This window comes from Hemiscyllium ocellatum, chromosome 9 (assembly GCF_020745735.1).
Source record: "Hemiscyllium ocellatum isolate sHemOce1 chromosome 9, sHemOce1.pat.X.cur, whole genome shotgun sequence".
In the NCBI taxonomy this organism is placed as follows: Eukaryota; Metazoa; Chordata; class Chondrichthyes; order Orectolobiformes; family Hemiscylliidae; genus Hemiscyllium; species Hemiscyllium ocellatum.
The window spans coordinates 64,861,919-64,879,999 of record NC_083409.1 but is presented as its reverse complement, the minus strand read 5'-3'; the positions used below and the strand labels follow the sequence as shown (position 1 = coordinate 64,879,999).

The 18,081-nt window shown below is 40.3% G+C and overlaps 1 protein-coding gene across 2 annotated transcripts in view; it reads left to right on the top strand.

Annotated features, from left to right (window-relative positions):
• mysm1 (Myb-like, SWIRM and MPN domains 1) overlaps positions 1-18,081 on the top strand; it is a 91,464-nt gene that overhangs the window by 22,588 nt on the left and 50,795 nt on the right. For both annotated transcript variants that reach the window (XM_060830420.1, XM_060830418.1), the window contains 2 exons: positions 4,841-4,916; positions 11,765-11,863. In XM_060830420.1, the coding sequence (XP_060686403.1) occupies positions 4,841-4,916; positions 11,765-11,863 (175 nt within the window). The remainder of the gene's footprint in view (positions 1-4,840; positions 4,917-11,764; positions 11,864-18,081) is intronic.

The following is an 18,081-nucleotide window of genomic DNA, read 5'->3' as shown; positions in this document are numbered from 1 at the left end:
TTTTTCTCTTTTGACTTTATATGTTTCTTAACTTCCCTCGTCAGCCATGGTCACCCATGCCTCCTCGTAGGATCTTTCTTCTTTTTTGGAATGAACTGATCCTGCATCTTCTGCATTATACACAGAAATAGCCACCATTGTTCCTCCACTGTCATCCCTGCTAAGGTATTGCACCATTGAACTTTGGCCAGCTCCTTCCTCATAGCTCCATAGTTCCCTTTATTCAACTGAAATATTGTCACTTCCAATTGTACCCTCTCCCTCTCAAATTGCAGATTGAAGCTTATTGTATTTTGGTCACTACCTCCTAATCGCTCCTTCACTTCGAGGTCCCTGATCAATTCTGGTTCATTGCACAATACCAGATCCAGAATTGCCTTCTCCCTGGTAGGCTCCAGCACCAGCTGTTCTAAGAATCCATCTCGGAGGCACTCCACAAAGTCTCTTTCTTGAGGTTCAATACCATCTTGATTCTCCCAGTCTACCTGCGTGTTGAAATCCCCCATAACAACTATAGTAACATCTTTGCGACAGGCCAATTTCAGCTCCTTATTCAACTTATACCCTACATCCATACCACTGTTTGGGGACCTGTAGATAACTCCCAAGCGGGTCTTTCTACCCTTAGAATTTCTCAGTTCTATCCATACTGATTCTAGGTCCCCCCGCGCAAGGGACTGAATGTCATCCTTTACCACCCCACCCTCTCTGCCCGTCAGTCTGTCCTTATGATAGCATGTATAGCCTTGAATATTCATTCCTAGGCCCTGTCCACTTGAAGCCACATCTCAGTTATCCCCACAATATCGTAGCTGCCAATTTCCAAAAGAGCCTCAAGCTCATCCATCTTATTTCTAATACTTTATGCATTCATATATAGTATTTTTAATTTGTTACTGCCCTCACCCTTCCTATCAAGCCCTATTTCACTCAACCTTATGGCATGATCCCTTTTTGAGTTTTCTGCTTCATTGATACTGTTGTCTTTCTTGACTTCCCTTGTCCTAACTTTCCCTTCAATTTCCTTCTTAAACTTCCAGTTTGTCCCCTTCCCCTGCTATTTAATTTAAACGCAGCTGTGTTGCAGTAGCAAACCTGCCTGCCAGAATGCTGGTCCCCAACCTATTAAGGTGCAAACCGTCTCTTTTGTATAATTTATGCTTACCACAAAACATACCCCAGTGATCCAAGAATTAAATCCTTGCTTCCTGCACCAGTTTCCCAGCCACACATTCAAATCCATTATCTCCCTGTTCCTGGCCTCTCCAGCCCGAGGAACTGGAAGCAAACCGGAGATAACCACTCTGGCCATCCTGCTTTTCAGCCTTCTTCCTAGTTCTCTGAAGTCCCGCTGTAGTATGTTCCTCCTCTTCTTCCCGACATCATTTGTGCTGACATGTACCACCACCTCTGGCTCTTCACCTTCGCCCTTGAGGATTTCCTGCTCTCTGTCTGCGATGTCCTTAATCCTGGCACCAGGAAGGCAACACACCATTCTTAAATCCCACCTGTTGCCACAGAAACCCCGGTCAGTTCCTCTCACTATGGAGTCCCTATCACCACGGCTCAGTGTGATGTCTGACTCCTCGGTTCTGCATCTCCGCCAACTTTTGATTGACAGACCTGGCCGCCTCGCGGACTGGCAGTGTCATCTGTCTCTACTGTTTCCAAAAGATTCAACTTGTTTCTGACAGGTACTTCCCCTGCGGTCTCTTGCACCTGTCTCCTTTCTGCCTTCCTCATCGTCTTCTCTCTTCTGCTGTCTTCTGGTATGGTCGGTGTAATAACCTCGCTGATGGTCCTGTCCAGAAAGATCTCGTTCTCTCGGATGAGCCTAAGGTCCTCGAGTTCTTTCTTCAGTGCTGCGACTCTGTCAGTAGCTGACATGCACACACTTCCCACAGATATACAAGCCAGATATACCAGAGTCATTGACCTCCCACATCATGCATGTAGCACACTGAACCACCTGGGCAGTCATGTCTTCACCCTCTTCAACTGTGGTGTAATCACTTCACTCAACCCCCTTGTCTAAGTCTCCTGAGTTAAAGACTCTCTCTTCTCTCAACAGGAACTTCCCTGGACTTTTTGTGGGGCAAGTCTGTGGACTTAAAAGTTAGGTTAAAAGAGGAGGGTGGGAGGGAGGCCCTACTTTGTAGAACCTGAGGTCTAGTACACACCCACTCAAATAACAATCACTTACCTTCCCAACCGGCTCTGCGCTCCGACTTCACTTCCGCCCAGCTCCCTTGTCAAGGAATAGATCACATTAGCATCAAGAAAATAAGAAAAATAAACCTTCTGTCATTGTAGTTTTGAGAACTGTTGATTTAGTATTAAATAAATTTGAAATGAAATATGATTCCTGTTTTGCAGCATCTTAAGTTAATTTGCTTTGATTTCAAGCATCAGTTTTGATTGGAACTTGAAGATTGCAGTTTGAATGCCACTGATTTTAAGATTTGCCTTATCTCTCTGTGATTTTATTTAAAGTGGACATATGGGTAGAAAAGAGGCAACATTAAATGTCAGTTAAATCAAATGGGACTCAATTGTTCTCCATAATGAAGACATTTGTAGAATTATGAGTTGGGGCTAGGAGACTAAACCTGAATTGTTTATGTTTTTGATTCAGATTAATGGGAAAATGTATGAAACATGTTCAAGATACAACTAACTTCAATGCAATGCTCCTGCATTATTTGTGGAAAGTCAGGCCCTTTTTCTACCATCTCAGAATCTTAAAAATATGGTTGCATTTTACATCAATGAATTATCAAAGCAGTTAGCATTTCAGCTTATACTAACCAGCTAAAGAAATAATACTTTGCAGTTTTCTCAATAAACCTCAAAGCTTGCTAACCAGCCTACATAACCAACCAGTTTTGAGGAAGGCTGATATCAGACTTAAAATGTTACTTCTATTTCCCTGTCCACAGATGCTGCAAACCTGCTAATTTTCCCCAACCTTTTATGTTTTAAACTGTAAAATACTTTCAAACTTATGATTTACTGCTACAGTGGATGAAACAAATTTTTAAAATTTTCATTAAATTTGCAGGAATTATTCTCACTTCCCCCCCCCCCCCCCGCCCCCCAGTATTTGCGAATTAGAATAATTTGAAAGCATATTTATTTTACTTTCTCATAAACAATGAAATTAATTCTCTATGTGAACAACATTAAAGTATTTTATTTTGCAGCCAGTTTTTTATTTACATATCTCCATCAAAATACAGCTGTAAAAAATTACATTTATGACACGAGAGCAACTAACCGAGAGACAAAAACATTAGGTCTAAAATACCTAGATACTGATTGGGGGTGGGAAAAAGAGTAGCATTGCAGTGCAGCATAAGCATAAAGCAGCAGCAACAGAGGACAATGAAGGAGACAGCAGCCCAGAACAATTAGCAGTATTAAAAGCAGAGAGGGTTAACAATTGAAAACAGGCCTTCAATTTACAAGGCTGGGAAAATGAAATAAATTCAGATTCAGTGGAAACCTAGAGTCAGTAAATTGTGGTGCTGGAAAAGCACAGCCGGTCAGACAACATCTGAGGAGCAGGAGAGTCGACATTTCGAGCATAAGTTCTGACATTCCTGATGAAGAGCCTATGCTCAATGTTGACTCTCCTGCTCCTCAGCTGCTGCGTGACTGGCTGTGCTTTTCCAGTACCGCATTTTTTGACTCTGATCTCCAGCATCTGCAGTCCTCACTTTCTTCTTCAGTGGAAGCCTAGGCAGCTGGAGAAGGCACAGAACTGGACACTAACAAGGAGACACTGTTTTTATACAAAAACACAGAAGAGGAAACCCTGAAATGCAATTTTTTAAAAAAGCGTCAAGGTGCATCCTAAAGTTGAAAATTAAGTCAAACATTAACTTGTCTTTGGAAAATGTGCAAATTTTCCTGATCACATCATGTTATGTAATTTGATCGTGGCAGGCTTGCATAGATGGTTCTACATTTCGTACGAACATAGGAAATTATAGGCTGAATAATGACAGTATAAAAATGTGGCCATGAGAAATCAAGTTACCCAGAAGAGTATATGAATGTGTTCTATTTTAAGGGTATTGTACATACGCCTTTAAAAGTACTTTTATCATCTAAGTTTCGTACTTAATAAAGCTGTACCAGATTATAGTTAGTATAGCTTTATGGTTCTGAATTCGTTGAATGGCTTTCTTATACTTATAATACCCATAAGCTTGTGGCGCATCTGACTCCAGATCAGAAGGTTGTGTGTTCAAATCACGTCAGGCTCACTGAAATCAACTTCTTACATTTCATTCCTGATGAAGGGCTCTGGCCCGAAACGTCGAATTTCCTATTCCTTGGATGCTGCCTGACCTGCTGTGCTTTAACCAGCAACACATTTTCAGCTCTACTACTTTATTATACTTATGACCTAAGTTTGAAATATGCCACAATAAATGCTTGTTTGAACACTTTGGTAATAGTATAACAGTTGTTAACCAAAGAGAGTAATACGCAGCATAAAAGCACGGTATTTTAAGGCTGAATTAAAAGCATATATATATTTAATCAGAATTGGAAAGCGGATGAGAGTTTGAAAGAGAGGTTGGATGGAGATTGGAAACATAATTATTCATTTGGCATTATTTGTCAACATGAAAGAAGGTTCACATATGATCTCTATATTTCTGTTATTTGCAAGGTTCTCAAGAACTATAGTAAATACAGTTTTAAAAACTTGTTTTGCCATGCCTGAAAAAATGGTGCAATTGCTTCATGTAGTACTAAAAATAACTTGTTTTTTTAAACTGCGTAAAACTGAATTTAGTTCACGTCATAGCTTCAATTTCTACCTTAGGACTCCAGGAACAACAAGCAGCTCTTGGCCAGCACGCTGGACAGCCAAGGAGAAAGAACTTTTTGAGCAAGGGCTGGTAAGAGACTGAAGGAACAATTAAGTAAAGCGGTGATTTACATAGAATTAAGAGCTAAACAATTCACCCAGAGTTCTTCCTTATAATTACGACCCAGTAAATCCCTGGGCAACAATTGCATGTGTGAGGAACAAGGATGAGGATTTAATTTGGTTTGGTTGTAATTCTCTTTATGGTGTAATATCCTCACACTCAGTCCAGCATCTCCTTAGATATTGGCATAGGTTGGAGAGTTGCCAGCACCAGTGAAGCCATGCCAGCGAATCTGTGATCTAAAGACACTGGAGAAAATTGGCAAGATAACATTCACTTTTCAGTTAATTGTAGAACGGTATGTTTTGTGGCCCAACTTTTACATAAGTTGTTCTTCATTTCATATATGCTGCATGTAACATCTAATCTCAGCTAGTGTTGCAAATAAATTGTAGGAGTTCAGAAAGGGTATATTATGATTACTTTGTTATCTTGTCATTGATGCAAAAATTAGGTCAATAATTTTTTTTTGAAAGCATATACAAAAGCAGACCAGCATCATCTCCTTGGGATTGAATGCACTGACATTGAATGAAAATCTGTTCTCTCCACCATCCCTTAAATTACTGCAAAGGTCCTCAAGCTATTTTCAGAGTGACTGTAAATTCACAACATAAAACAGTTCTCAAGTTGGAGATCACAAGTATTCCTTGGGTGGGAAAATATTCAGAGAGTTATCTTTAAAAGCTATTAAGGCACTGTTGTTGGGGAAAATTGTAATTTAACCCATTCTTTGCACTCCAACAGAACCAATTCAAGCAATGAAATCCCAGTGTATAAGTTCTGACCTTGAAAAATATGAATGGTTTGGTCTTTCATAATGTCAAGGCAGAACTAACTAGTAGACATGATGCAAGAACACGGATTGGGATTTTATTTATATTTATTCATCTTAATTTTCAATATTTGTTTGGTCTTACCATTGTTTCAATTATTTTAGGTAAACAAAACATTTGTTTGAAAACTTAACAGTAATCCAGAGAGCCCAGTGAAAGGGCTAGATTCTTCTGGTTACCATTCCATAAAATTGGCCAAACTGAACCAACCCATTGATACATCAAACTTATTTAGAACGTAGAGCTTAGAACAATACAGCGCAGAACAGGGTCTTTGGCCCTTGATGTTGTGCCGACCTGTGAACTATTCTCAACTCGTCCCCCTACACTAACCCAAAATCATCCATGTGCTTATTTAAGGATTGTTTAAATCTCCCTAATGTGGCTGAGTTGACTGCATTAGCAGGTAGGCATTCCATGCCCTTACCACTCTCTGCGTAAAGAACCTTCCTCTAACATCTGTCTTAAATCTATCACCCCTCAATTTGTAGTTATGCCCTCTTGTACAAGCTGACATCATCATCCTAGGAAAAGATATTTCACTGTCTATTGTATCTAATCCTCTGATCATCTTGTATGTCTCTATCAAATCCCCCCCTTAGCTGCCGCCTTTCCAATAAGAACAGACCCAAGTGTCTCAGCCTTTCCTCATAAGACCTTCCTTCCAGACCAGGCAACATCCTGGTAAATCTCCTCTGCACCTTTTCCAATGCTTCCACATCCTTCCTGTAATGGGGAGACCAGAACTGTACACAATATTCCAAGTGTGGCCGCACCAGCGTTTTGTATAGTTGCAGCATGATATTGCGATTCCAGAACTCAATCCCTCTACCAATGAAACCTAACATACCATATGCCTTCTTAACAGCACTATCCGCTTGGGTGGCAACTTTCAGGGATCTATGCATATGGACTCCAAGATCCCTCTGCATATCCACACTACCAAGAATCATTTACCCAGTATTCTGCCTTCCTGTTATTCTTCTCAAAGTACATCACCTCACATTTATCTGCATTGAACTCCATTTGCCACCTCTTAGCCCAATTCTGCAGTTTATCCAAGTCCCCCTGTAATCTGTAACATTCTTCCAAACTGTCCACTACTCCACCGACTTTAGTGTCATCTGCAAATTTACTAATCCATCCACCTATGCCTGCGTCTAAGTCATTTATAAAAATGACAAACAGCAGTGGTCCTAAAACAAATCTTTGTGGCACACCATTAGTAACTGGACTCCAGACTGAATATTTTCCATCAACCACCACTCGCTGCCTTCTTCCAGAAAGCCAGTTTCTAATCTAAACTGCTAAATTTGGATTATCCCTCAATTCCATGCCTCTGCATTTTCTCCATCAGCCTACCACATGGAACCTTATCAAAGGCTTTACTGAAGTACATGTATACCACGTCAACTGCCCTACCTCATCTACACGCTTGGCTGCCTTCTCAAAAAACTCAATGAGGTTTGTGAGACACGACCTGCCCTTGACAAAACCATGTTGACTATCTGAAATCAAATTGTTGCTTGCTAGATGATTATAAATCTGATCTCTTGTAATCCTTTCCAAAACCTTTCCTACAACAGAAGTAAGGCTGACTGGTCTATAATTACCTGGGTCATCTCTGATGCCTTTCTTGAACAATGGTACAACATTTGCAATCCTCCAGTCCTCAGATACTAAATCTATAGACAATGACGACTCAAATATCAAAGCCACCGGCTCTGCTACCTCCTCCCTAGCTTCCCAGAGAATCCTCAGATAAATTCCATCCGACCCAGGGGACTTGGGATTTCCCTTCTAGAATTGATAACACCTGTGCATAACTAACCTCAATCCTTCCTAGTCTAATATCTCGTACCTCATTCTTTTCCTCCACAATATTCTCCTTTTCCTGAGTGAACACCGATGAGAAATGTTCATTTAGCATCTCTCTGATCTCGACAGGGCCCACACTCAACCTCTCACTTCTGTCTTTGACTGGCCCTATTCCTACCCTAAATAAAAGCAAATTACTGTGGATGCTGGAATCTGAAACCAACAAAGAGAAAATGCTAGAAAATCTCAGCGAGTCTGGCAGCATCTGGAAGGAGAGAAAAGAGCAGACGTTTCGAGTCTAACTGACCCTTTGTCAAAGCTAAAAAAAAGGAGAAATAGGGAGGTATTTATACTAGGCTGAGAGAATGTAGGTCATGGCTCCAGAAGCAAAGGTAGCAATAAAGAGGTGATAATAGTGCATAGAGAGATTATAGGGAGATTAGGAGCTGTGAATGACCAGGGCTGAAGCCAGTGCTATGTGACAAAATATGTGAGGGATGGAGGGGGATGGGTGAAGCAGAGGCAAAATGGAAAACAGGGAAGAAGGGTAGCAAATGGGAAAGAGGAGAGGAAAAAGGTGATGAGAGAGTGGGGACCGAGAGAAAGAGAGACAATCAAGAAATAAGAGGTACATAACAGTGAAAAAAAAAAATTTTTTTAAAAATGAATTAAAATTACGGAGCAGAATGAAAACAGAGGGGTCAAGATGAGATCATCATCTGAAGTTGTTGAATTCAATGTTGAGACCAGTAGGCTGTAATGTGCCTAGTCAGAAGATGAGTTGCTGTTCCTCCAGTTTGTGTTGAGCTTCACTAGAACATTGCAGCAGGTCAAGGACAGACATGTGGGCACGGGAGCAGGATTGTGTGTTGAAGTGGCAAGTCACGGGAAGGTGCGTACTGACCGAAGGCGCTCAGCAAAGCGATCACCCAGTCGGCATTTTGTCTCTCTGACATTGGGGGCAACGAATGCAGTAGACCAAATTGAAAGAGGTACAAGTGAAACGTTGCATAATCTGAAATGAGTGTTTGGGGTCTTGGATGGTGAGCATGGAAGAGGTAAACGGGCAGGTGTTGCACCTTCTGCGATTGCATGGGAAGGTGCCATGTGTGATCGGAGAGGTGTTAGGGGTGATGGAGGAGTGGACTAGGTTGGCCCGGAGGGAAAGATTTCTGCGGAATTCCTACCCTAATCATCCTTTTATTCCTCTCATACCTATAGAAAACTTTAGGGTTCTCCTTTATTCTATTTGCTAATGACTGCTCATGTCCTCTCTTTACTCTTCTTAACTCTCTCTTTAAATCCTTCCTGGCTGATCTATAACTTTCTATCACCTCATCTGTACCATCTTGCCTCATCAACACATAAGCTTCCTTCTTCTGCTTAACAAGAGATGCAATTTCTGTAGTAAACCATGGTTCCCTTGCTTTATCACTTTCTCCCTGCCTGATAGGGTCATACCTATCAAGGACACGCAGTAGCTATTCCTTAAACCAGCTCCACATTTCAGTAGTCTGCAGCCCCTGCATTTTGCTACCCCACTCTATGCATCTTAATTCTTGTCTAGTCGCATTATAATTGCTCTTGACCTGTAGCATGTACCTATCCCTTTCCATCGCTAAACTAAACGTAACTGAATTACGGTCACTGTCTCCAAAGTGCTCACCTACAACTAAATCAAACACCTGGCCTGGTTCATTACCAAGCACCAGATCCAGTGTGGCCTTCCTTCTTGTCGGCCCTTCAACATACTGTGTCAGGAACCCCTCCTGTCCACATTGGACAAAAACTTATCCATCCGATGTACTAGAGTTGTAGCATTTCCAGTCAATGTTGGGGAAGTTAAAGTCCCCTATAATGACCACCCTGTTCCTTTCACTCCTATTCAGAATAATTTTGCTAATCCTCTCTGCCATCTCCCCGGCACTCTGTGGAGGCCTATAAACAAAACTCCCAAGCAGTGTGACCTCCCCCTCTTTTAACGCCTTGCTTGTTTTTAATGAAAGTTCTAAACCCTGGAACCTGCAACATCCATTCCTCACCCTGCTCTATCCATGTCTTCAAAATGGCCACAACATCAAAGTCCCAGGTACCTATCCAAGCTGCAAGCTCATGATAGTGATGTTAAATTTTGACTTTAAATTGTTCTGCAGCTGTTCTTGAAGTAAGCTATAGGATGTTAATTATAACATTCCTGCCATCTATTAAAATCACTGGCTATTGCAAATTTCCCGAATTAGCATTACCTTTATGGACATTGTTGCTTAAGCAGAAACCTTTTGGTATTAGTGGGCTCTTGGCGACCTGGTGGCAGCACAGAATATTAGTACATTAATGTAACATTGTTTGATTCAAATTATCTGCTTTATGTAGCCTCTGATGGAAGAAAGAAATGTGCATATAATTTTAATTTAGTTTTCAAAATTAAAACCTTTTCACTCAGTAGACCTTCTGAAATAAACTCATTACATGTGAAACTGCCTGAGGCACTGACATTGCTGCTGCTTCTATTTTAACACTATCATGTGCATTTCTCCATTATGTCAGAAAACATTTAATTGTCAGTTTTGTGTTATCATCAAAAATTTCTAACTGTTCTTTTTACAGTTTAATAAGTACAACACAAGGACTGCAAAGTATATTGGATAATCAATGTAGTCAGTATATTTGAGTAATATTCACTTTATCAGTTCTGGATTAGGTTCATGAATCAACTGGAGATCTGAATCTTTCAGTACATTTATTACTTTAATCATTTTTTATTAAAAGGCAAAATGCTGTGACTGTGTGGGTTTCAAAATATTTTTTGTTTAAAATTTTGTTAAGCACTTGTCATAATAAGATTTTACTCCAAATTATAGTTCATCTTCAATCCCAGTTATGATTTTAATAACCAATAAAATGATCCAGAAAGATGTTTTCCTGAAGGGCTGGTAGGTGTACAATGGTAAAATCAGGGCAGCATGATGTCCAGCAATTCTATTAAATCTGACTTCAATGTGTAAATGTAGTTTGATAAAAGTTATTCATTAAGTGTATTGGAGAAGTCATTGCTAATATTAACAGATTTATCGAGTAGTCAAGACAGTTATTTATTTCAGTCTCATGTCTAGCTTGGCACGGTTTTAAATTGCTTTTTAATGATAACTGCAGGAAAACAATGTAGGTGAATCTATCTCATTAATGTAATGTATCCATTTTTGAATTAATAACAGCATGCCAAACTTTTATTTCATTTTTATAACAAATTTCTCTTGTTAATTTTGGAGGCTTTGGTCAAATGATGAAAAACTAATTTCTTTAATGACTCATAAAAGATAAATATAGATACCTCCTTAAAATCATTGCTCTTTGGTTGAGACAGTTAGTCTTGTATTACACAGGAACTCTGCACCTTTGTATGCAAAATGATTTTCTGTATCTAGAAAATATCTGAATTATGCTTAAATGAGAGTGTGAAAGTTGAGGTATATTTTAGCTTTCATATGAATTTTAAGAGTTTTTTTATATGTCAATTCACACTCATATGACTATCAATTCAACTTCCAGGAATCAGGGAAAGGAAGCAGAAAATGCCTGGAACTATGTTAGAAGATACAAATCATCTCAGTTTTGAGTGAGAAGCAGCCTGTGTTCATTCAGGCTACAATCCCTAACTGTCCAAATCTTTTAGATTGCCAATGGCACAACATAGCGGCATCAACGGAAGCATTTTCCAAGTTATTACAATGTGGTTTAACCCCACCCTCTGGAGTATGCTATTCTCTTGTGGTACCTGTGTTTTGTTCTTTTTTGTTTCTTCCATTTCTCATATAGCTGTCTTTGTGTAATGTGACATGACTGACAGCAAATTAGGTTGTCAAGTTTGTGCTCATATTGAATTGTAGGCATCTGTGCATTGAGGATCTCTATTTTGTCTGGCTGGAATAATACCATTACACAGTTGACACAAAGAGATGACATTTATATCACCTGTCTTGCCTGGATTTGACATTCCAGAGCAAAATGCAATATGCTAACCTATTGTGTCACCCTATCCTTCCTTATTTATTCTAATAGAAACTGTAGTCATAGCTTAAGCTCTCTACTGCAATTTATGTTGGATTTTCTTTGAATGGTTTAAGAAGCATGAATTATAAAATCAACTTTGTTTACTTTCAGGCCCAATTTGGTCGAAGATGGACAAAAATTGCAAAGCTAATTGAATCACGAACTGTGCTGCAAGTGAAAAGTTATGCCAGACAGTATTTCAAGACAAAGGTGAACTTGGGCAAAGATAACTTTGCCTTTCTGTGCTATTGTTTTTAGGTCCTATTTTAATTGTATCAAGTTTTTCTGGGGCACTATCGCATGGATACAGTATCTGTCAGGCACCTTTTAATGTACAGGTATTCTCTTTGACAAGGGTCAGTTAGACTCAAAATGTCAGCTCTTTTCTCTCCTTACAGACTTGCTGAGATTATCCAGCATTTTCTCATTTTCTCTTTTGGTTTCAGATTCCAGCATCTGCAGTAATTTGCTTTTATTAGGTATTCTGTATGGGTTGACACTTAATTTGATGACCCCAATTTTTTTATGTTCCACCTAATCACTATTGATCATTAGATTACCAGAGCCAATGTCCTCTTAATCTAAAATGAATGTGTGTTCACTAAGGATTCTAAAAGGTAATAGACAAGATTTGTTCTTTAAACAATAATGTGCATGCATGGCCACAACAAAATTTCAAAGATATGAGCATTGGAAAAGATGTGCTATGTAGAACAAGTAACTTTTAAAGGGAACATTGGTATAAATCCTAATCGATTGCTTTTTGTCCTTGCCTGGATCCAGTACTGGTAGATGTAGCAACCCCAACTGATGTCATAGCTGACAGCAAATGACTGGGCATGAATTGAGCCAGCACCTGTAACTATTAGTCTGTGTGACTTAGTGCCATACTAAGAGGTTCACTTACTAGCTAAGTGAATGCCGTTGATTCAGAATATCAGGAACATATTTATGTAACCAGCTTGAGAGTGTCAAATAATAATTTACATCTTAAGTTGGTGTTTGTGGAATTGTCACGTGGCTTTAACCCATTATTTTAAACTTGTTAACTTCATCTTTGCTGAAAAATATTGATACATCTAAACATTGGCATTTATTAATTCAAAGTGAATCAATTCAAGTCAGGTGATAAATCAGTTTTGTTCTAAATTTCGACTGTTCTATGTTGCTTATTTTAATCCATATTGCATCATTCAAATGTTTTTATACACATTATGTAACCTATGTTTCACAAAAAAACTCAACTGTGATATGCTTTTTTTTAAATCAACATCATGTTATCCTTATTCAAAAATACTGTTTCAACAATTCGTAATACATCTGTGATTTTTCATATGGGGCTCACTTAGTTGCATATCACTTATTATTTCCTAAAAGTTATACAGTTAAAAATGTTAAATGTATAAGCTAAGTACATTGGAGAATTTTTACTCCCCAGCACATCTGAATTGGGGTTGGATGAAACGTAAATTGGGTAACAGCTGGTTCCAAGGCTGCAAAAAATTACAAAGAGATGTGAACACAGTCCAGTCAATCACGAAAACCAGTCTTCCTTCTCGTGACTCCATCTATATTTTCCGCTACCATGGGGAATCAGCCTACATAATCAAAGATCCTTCCCACCCCAAGTTGTACTCTCTTGCATCTTCTTCCATCAAACAAAAATTTGAAAATGAATACCAATAGATTCAAGAACAGCTTCTTCCCTGCTGTTATCAGACTTTTGAAAACTTCTCATGTTAGAGGTGATCTTTCTCTGCACCTTTTCAGTAGCCAAAACACTATGTTCTGCATTCTGTATGAATGAGACTCATGGTTGGTGTGTTGCCTCCCAGGTTCCAGGGTCCGTGATGTCTCGGATTGTGTCTTTGGCATCCTGAAGGGAGAGGGTGACCAGCCCCAAGTCGTGGTCCATGTAGGTACCAATGACATAGATAGAAAGAGGGATAGGGATGTAAGGCAGGATTTCAGGGAGCTAGGGTGGAAACTGAGAGCTAGAACAAACAGAGTTGTTATCTCTGGTTTGCTACCCATGCCACATGATCGCAAGGCAAGGAATGGGGAGAGATATCAGCTGAACACATGGCTGCAGGAATGGTACAGGAGGCAGAGTTTCAGATACATGGATAATTGGGGCTCATTCTGGGGAAGGTGGGACTTCTACTAACAGGAAAGTCTTCACTTGAACAGAGGGCTACTGATATCCTGGGTGGGAAATTTGCTGGTGCTGTTTGGGTGGGTTTACACTAGCTCCACAGGGGGATGGGATCCTGAGGTGTTGTTCCAATGCACAGGAGGATATGAGTAGGGAGGGCATGGACAGGATTTCATGGTCACAGGAGCAGACAGCAAGCTTCTTTGAAGTGTGCCTACTTCAACGCCAGAAGTATCCAAAATAAGGTAGGTGAGCTTGCAGCATGGGTAGGTACCTGGGACTTTGATGTTGTGGCTGTTTCGGAGATACGGATAGAGCAGGGTGAGGAATAGATGTTGCAGGTTCCAGGGTTTAGATCTTCCATTAAGAACAGGGAAGGTGGTGAAAGAGGGGGAGGTGTGGCTTTGTTAGTCAAGGACATTTTAACGGTGGCTGAAAGAACTTTTGACAAGGACTCGTCTATAGAGGTGGTATGGGCTGAGGTTGTTAACAGAAGAGGAGAGGTCATGCTGCTGAGAGTTTTTATAGGCCTCCACAAAGTTCCAGGGATGTGGAAGAGAGGATTAGCAAAATGATTCTGAGTAGGAGTGAAAGGAACAGGGTGGTCCTTATGGGGGACTTTAACTTCCCCACATTGATTGGAAATGCTATAACTCTAGTATGTCACATTTTGTCCAATGTGTGCAGGAGGGTTTCCTGACACAGTATGTCGAAGAGCTGACGAGAGGGGGGAGGCCACACTAGATCTGATGCTTGGTAATGAACCAGGCCAGGTGTTTGATTTATGGTAGGTGAGCACTTCAGAGAGAGTGACCATATTTTGGTTACGTTTAGTTTAGCGATGGAAAGGGATAGGTATGTGCTACAGGGTAAGAGTTATCGATGGGAGAAGGGCAATTATAATGCGATTAGGCAAGACTAAGGATGCATAGAATGTGATAGCAAAATGCAGGGATGGTGACAATTGAAATGTGGAGCTAAAGGAACAGATATTGTGAGTCATTGATAGGTATGTTCCTGTCAGGCAGGGAGGAAGTGATAAGGTAAGTTAACCATGGTGTACTACAGAAATCGCATCTCTTGTTAAGCGGAAGAAGGAAGCTTATTTGACGATGAAATGGGATGGTTCAGATGAGGCGATGGAGAGTTGCAGATTAGCTCGGAAGGATTTAAAGATAGAGTGAAGAAGAGGAAAGAGAGGACATGAGCAGTCTTTAGCAAATAAAGGAGAATCCTAAAGCTTTCTATAGGTATGTAAGGAATAAAAGGATGGCTAGGGTAGGAATAGGGATGATGAAGGGCTTATGCCCGAAACATCGAATTTCCTATTCCTTGGATGCTGCCTAACCTGCTGTGCTTTAACCAACAACACATTTTCAACTAGGGTAGGAATAGGGCCAGTCAATGACAGTGGGAAGTTGTGTGTGGACCCTTTGGAGTCCAGAGAGGTGCTAAACGAATATTTCTCATCTGTTTTCACCCAGGAAAAGGAGAGTATTGCAGAGGAGAAGAATGAGATATGAGATATTAGACAAAAAAGCATTAGTAAGGAAGGGTTGTTAGCAATTCCAGAAGGAGTGAACGTAGGCAAATCTCCTGGGCCAGATGGGATTTATCCAAGGATTCTCTGGGAAGCTAGGGAGGAGGTGTTAGAGCCTTTGGCTTTGATCTGCGAGTTGCTATTGTCTACAGGTTTAGTACCAGAGGACTGGAGGATTACAAATGTTGTGTCTTTGTTCAAGAAGAGATGGCCCAGATAATTGTAGACCAATGAGCCTTATGTCTGTTGTAGGAAAGGATTCTGAGAGAGAGGACTTATAATCACTTAGCAGGTAACAATTTGATTGCAGATAGTCAACATGGTTTCATCAAGGGCAGGTCATGCCTCACACACCTCATTGAGTTTTTTGAGAAGTTGACCAAGCATGTAGATGAGGGTAGGGCAGTTGACGTGTTGCACTTGGACTTGAGTAAAACCTTTGATAAGATTCCACATGGTAGGCTGTTGGAGAAAATGCAGAGGCATGGGATTGAGGGTGATTTAGCAGTTTGGATTAGAAACTGGCTTTCTGGAAGAAGGCAGCGAGTGGTGGTTGATGGAAGATATTCAGCCTGGAATCTTGTTACTCGTGGTGTCCCACAAGGATCTGTTTTGGGACCACTGCTGTTGTCATTTTTCTAAATGACTTGGACACAAGCATAGGTGGATGAGTTAGTAAGTTTGCAGATGACATTAAAGTCGGTAGAGTGGCGGACAGTGTGGAAGAATGTTGCAGGGGGACTTGGATGAACTACAGAATTGGGCTGAAAGGTGACAAATGGAGTTCAATGCAGATAAATGTGAGGTGATTCACTTTGGGAAGAATAACAGAAAGGCAGAATACTGGGTCAATGGAAAAATTCTGGTAGTGTGGATGTGCGGAGGGATCTTGGAGTCCACGGTCATGGGTCCCTCAAAGTTGCCATCCAGGTTGATAGTGCTGTTAAAAAGTCATACGGTGTGTTAGGTTTTATTGGTAGAGGGATTGAGTTAATGTCATGCAACTATACAAAAAGCTAGTGAGGCCGCACTTGGAATATTGTGTACAGTTCTGGTTGCCCCAGTACAGGAAGGATGTGGAAGCATTAGAAAAGGTGCAGAGGAGATTTATCATGATGTTGCCTGGTCTGGAGGGAAGATCTTATGAGGAAAGGCTGAGAGACTTGGGTCTGTTCTCATTGGAAAGAAGGCGGCTAAGAGGGGATTTGATAGAGACATACAAGATGATCAGAGGATTAGATAGGGTAGACAGTGAAAGTTTGTTTTCTTGGATGATGACATCAGTTTGTTCAAGGGACCTTAGCTACAGTTGAGGGGTGATAGATTTAAGACCGATGTCAGAGGCAGTTTCTTTACTCAGAGTGGTAAGGGAATGTATTTAGTTAACTCAGTCACATTAGGGAGATTTAAACAATCCTTGGATAAGCACATGGATGATGATGGGATAGTGTAAGAGGAAGAGCTTAGATCAGTTCACAGGTTGGTGCAACATCGAGTGCCGAAGGGGCCTGTACTGTGCTGCATTGTTTTATGTTTTATTACCCTAATATAATTAGGGTTGTGCACAAAACAATACTTTTCACTGTATCTTCATATTAACCTTGGAAAACCTGGTACGGGAATCAAATACACTTTCAATTAAAATTAAGTTTTCTTGTGGTACCAGTTGGGGCAAAGTGGCGCAGGACTCCTTCCCTGCCAGTGGACATCATTGGCTATCCTGTTCTTCCTTACCCACTCTACTCCACTGCACAACATGCGTATGATTGGGGAATGACCCTGATGACTCCGTTCCTGGAATGATAAGATCAACAACAACCACTGTAACCATACTTTCTCCCCTTCTTTCTCCCACATACTCCAATTAAAGGTGCAGCAGATTATTTTACTGTTCTTACAGCATGTAGCTTATTCCAGAGTGTTCTCAGCCCAGCAGGGAAGCAAGCCCATCAGTGTGACTCCTAGATGGGGAATGTTTTGGCAAAGTCAACAAACATTGAAGGCTAAATGCCTGCTCCTCAACCTACTCATTCTACTATTGTTAATATTGGATGTAAGTTGTATATTGGTGTTATTCATCGAGTTTTTTGGAATTGTGTCCATGTCGGTAGGTTTTTATGGATTCTGCAATATGTTACACTGTCAACATTGGTACGTGCTACAATTTAGACAGTCTCAACACTTGATTTCAAATGTTTCCCAATAGGAAATTGAGGTGTGAAGGAAGGTAATAAATACCCCACTGCTGTCACAATAAGGGTATGATTGCAGGCCCAAAGATCTCTTGACTGAGCACAGCCAGTAGAGTTGAAGGAATTCACTGATGGCTTTCAGGATCGTTATGGAAATAACGAAAATGAAAAATATGTCTTAGAGTTATATTTGAAAGAGTCTTAGAATCACTTTGTAAACTAAACACTATCAGGTACTGTACACCTGAAGCTTGCGTACAGTTTCTTAGGGCAATGGTTTAGTTTACCTTGTATTTAACTAATCCCAGCTCTTTGACTTGTGAAAATTAAAACTCTTGCTTTTTGAAAGAAAATTGCATGTGATTTGCTCTAGAATTACCATATTTTACAGCAAACCTGCCAAGGTGATGGGTTAGATTGGACTTGTCTCAAAGATGGTAATTCTAGAGCAAATCAATTTCTGCAATTTTCTATCAAAGAGCAAGAGGTTTTAATTTTCACAAGTCAAAGAGCTGGAATTAGTTAAAATACAAGGTAAACT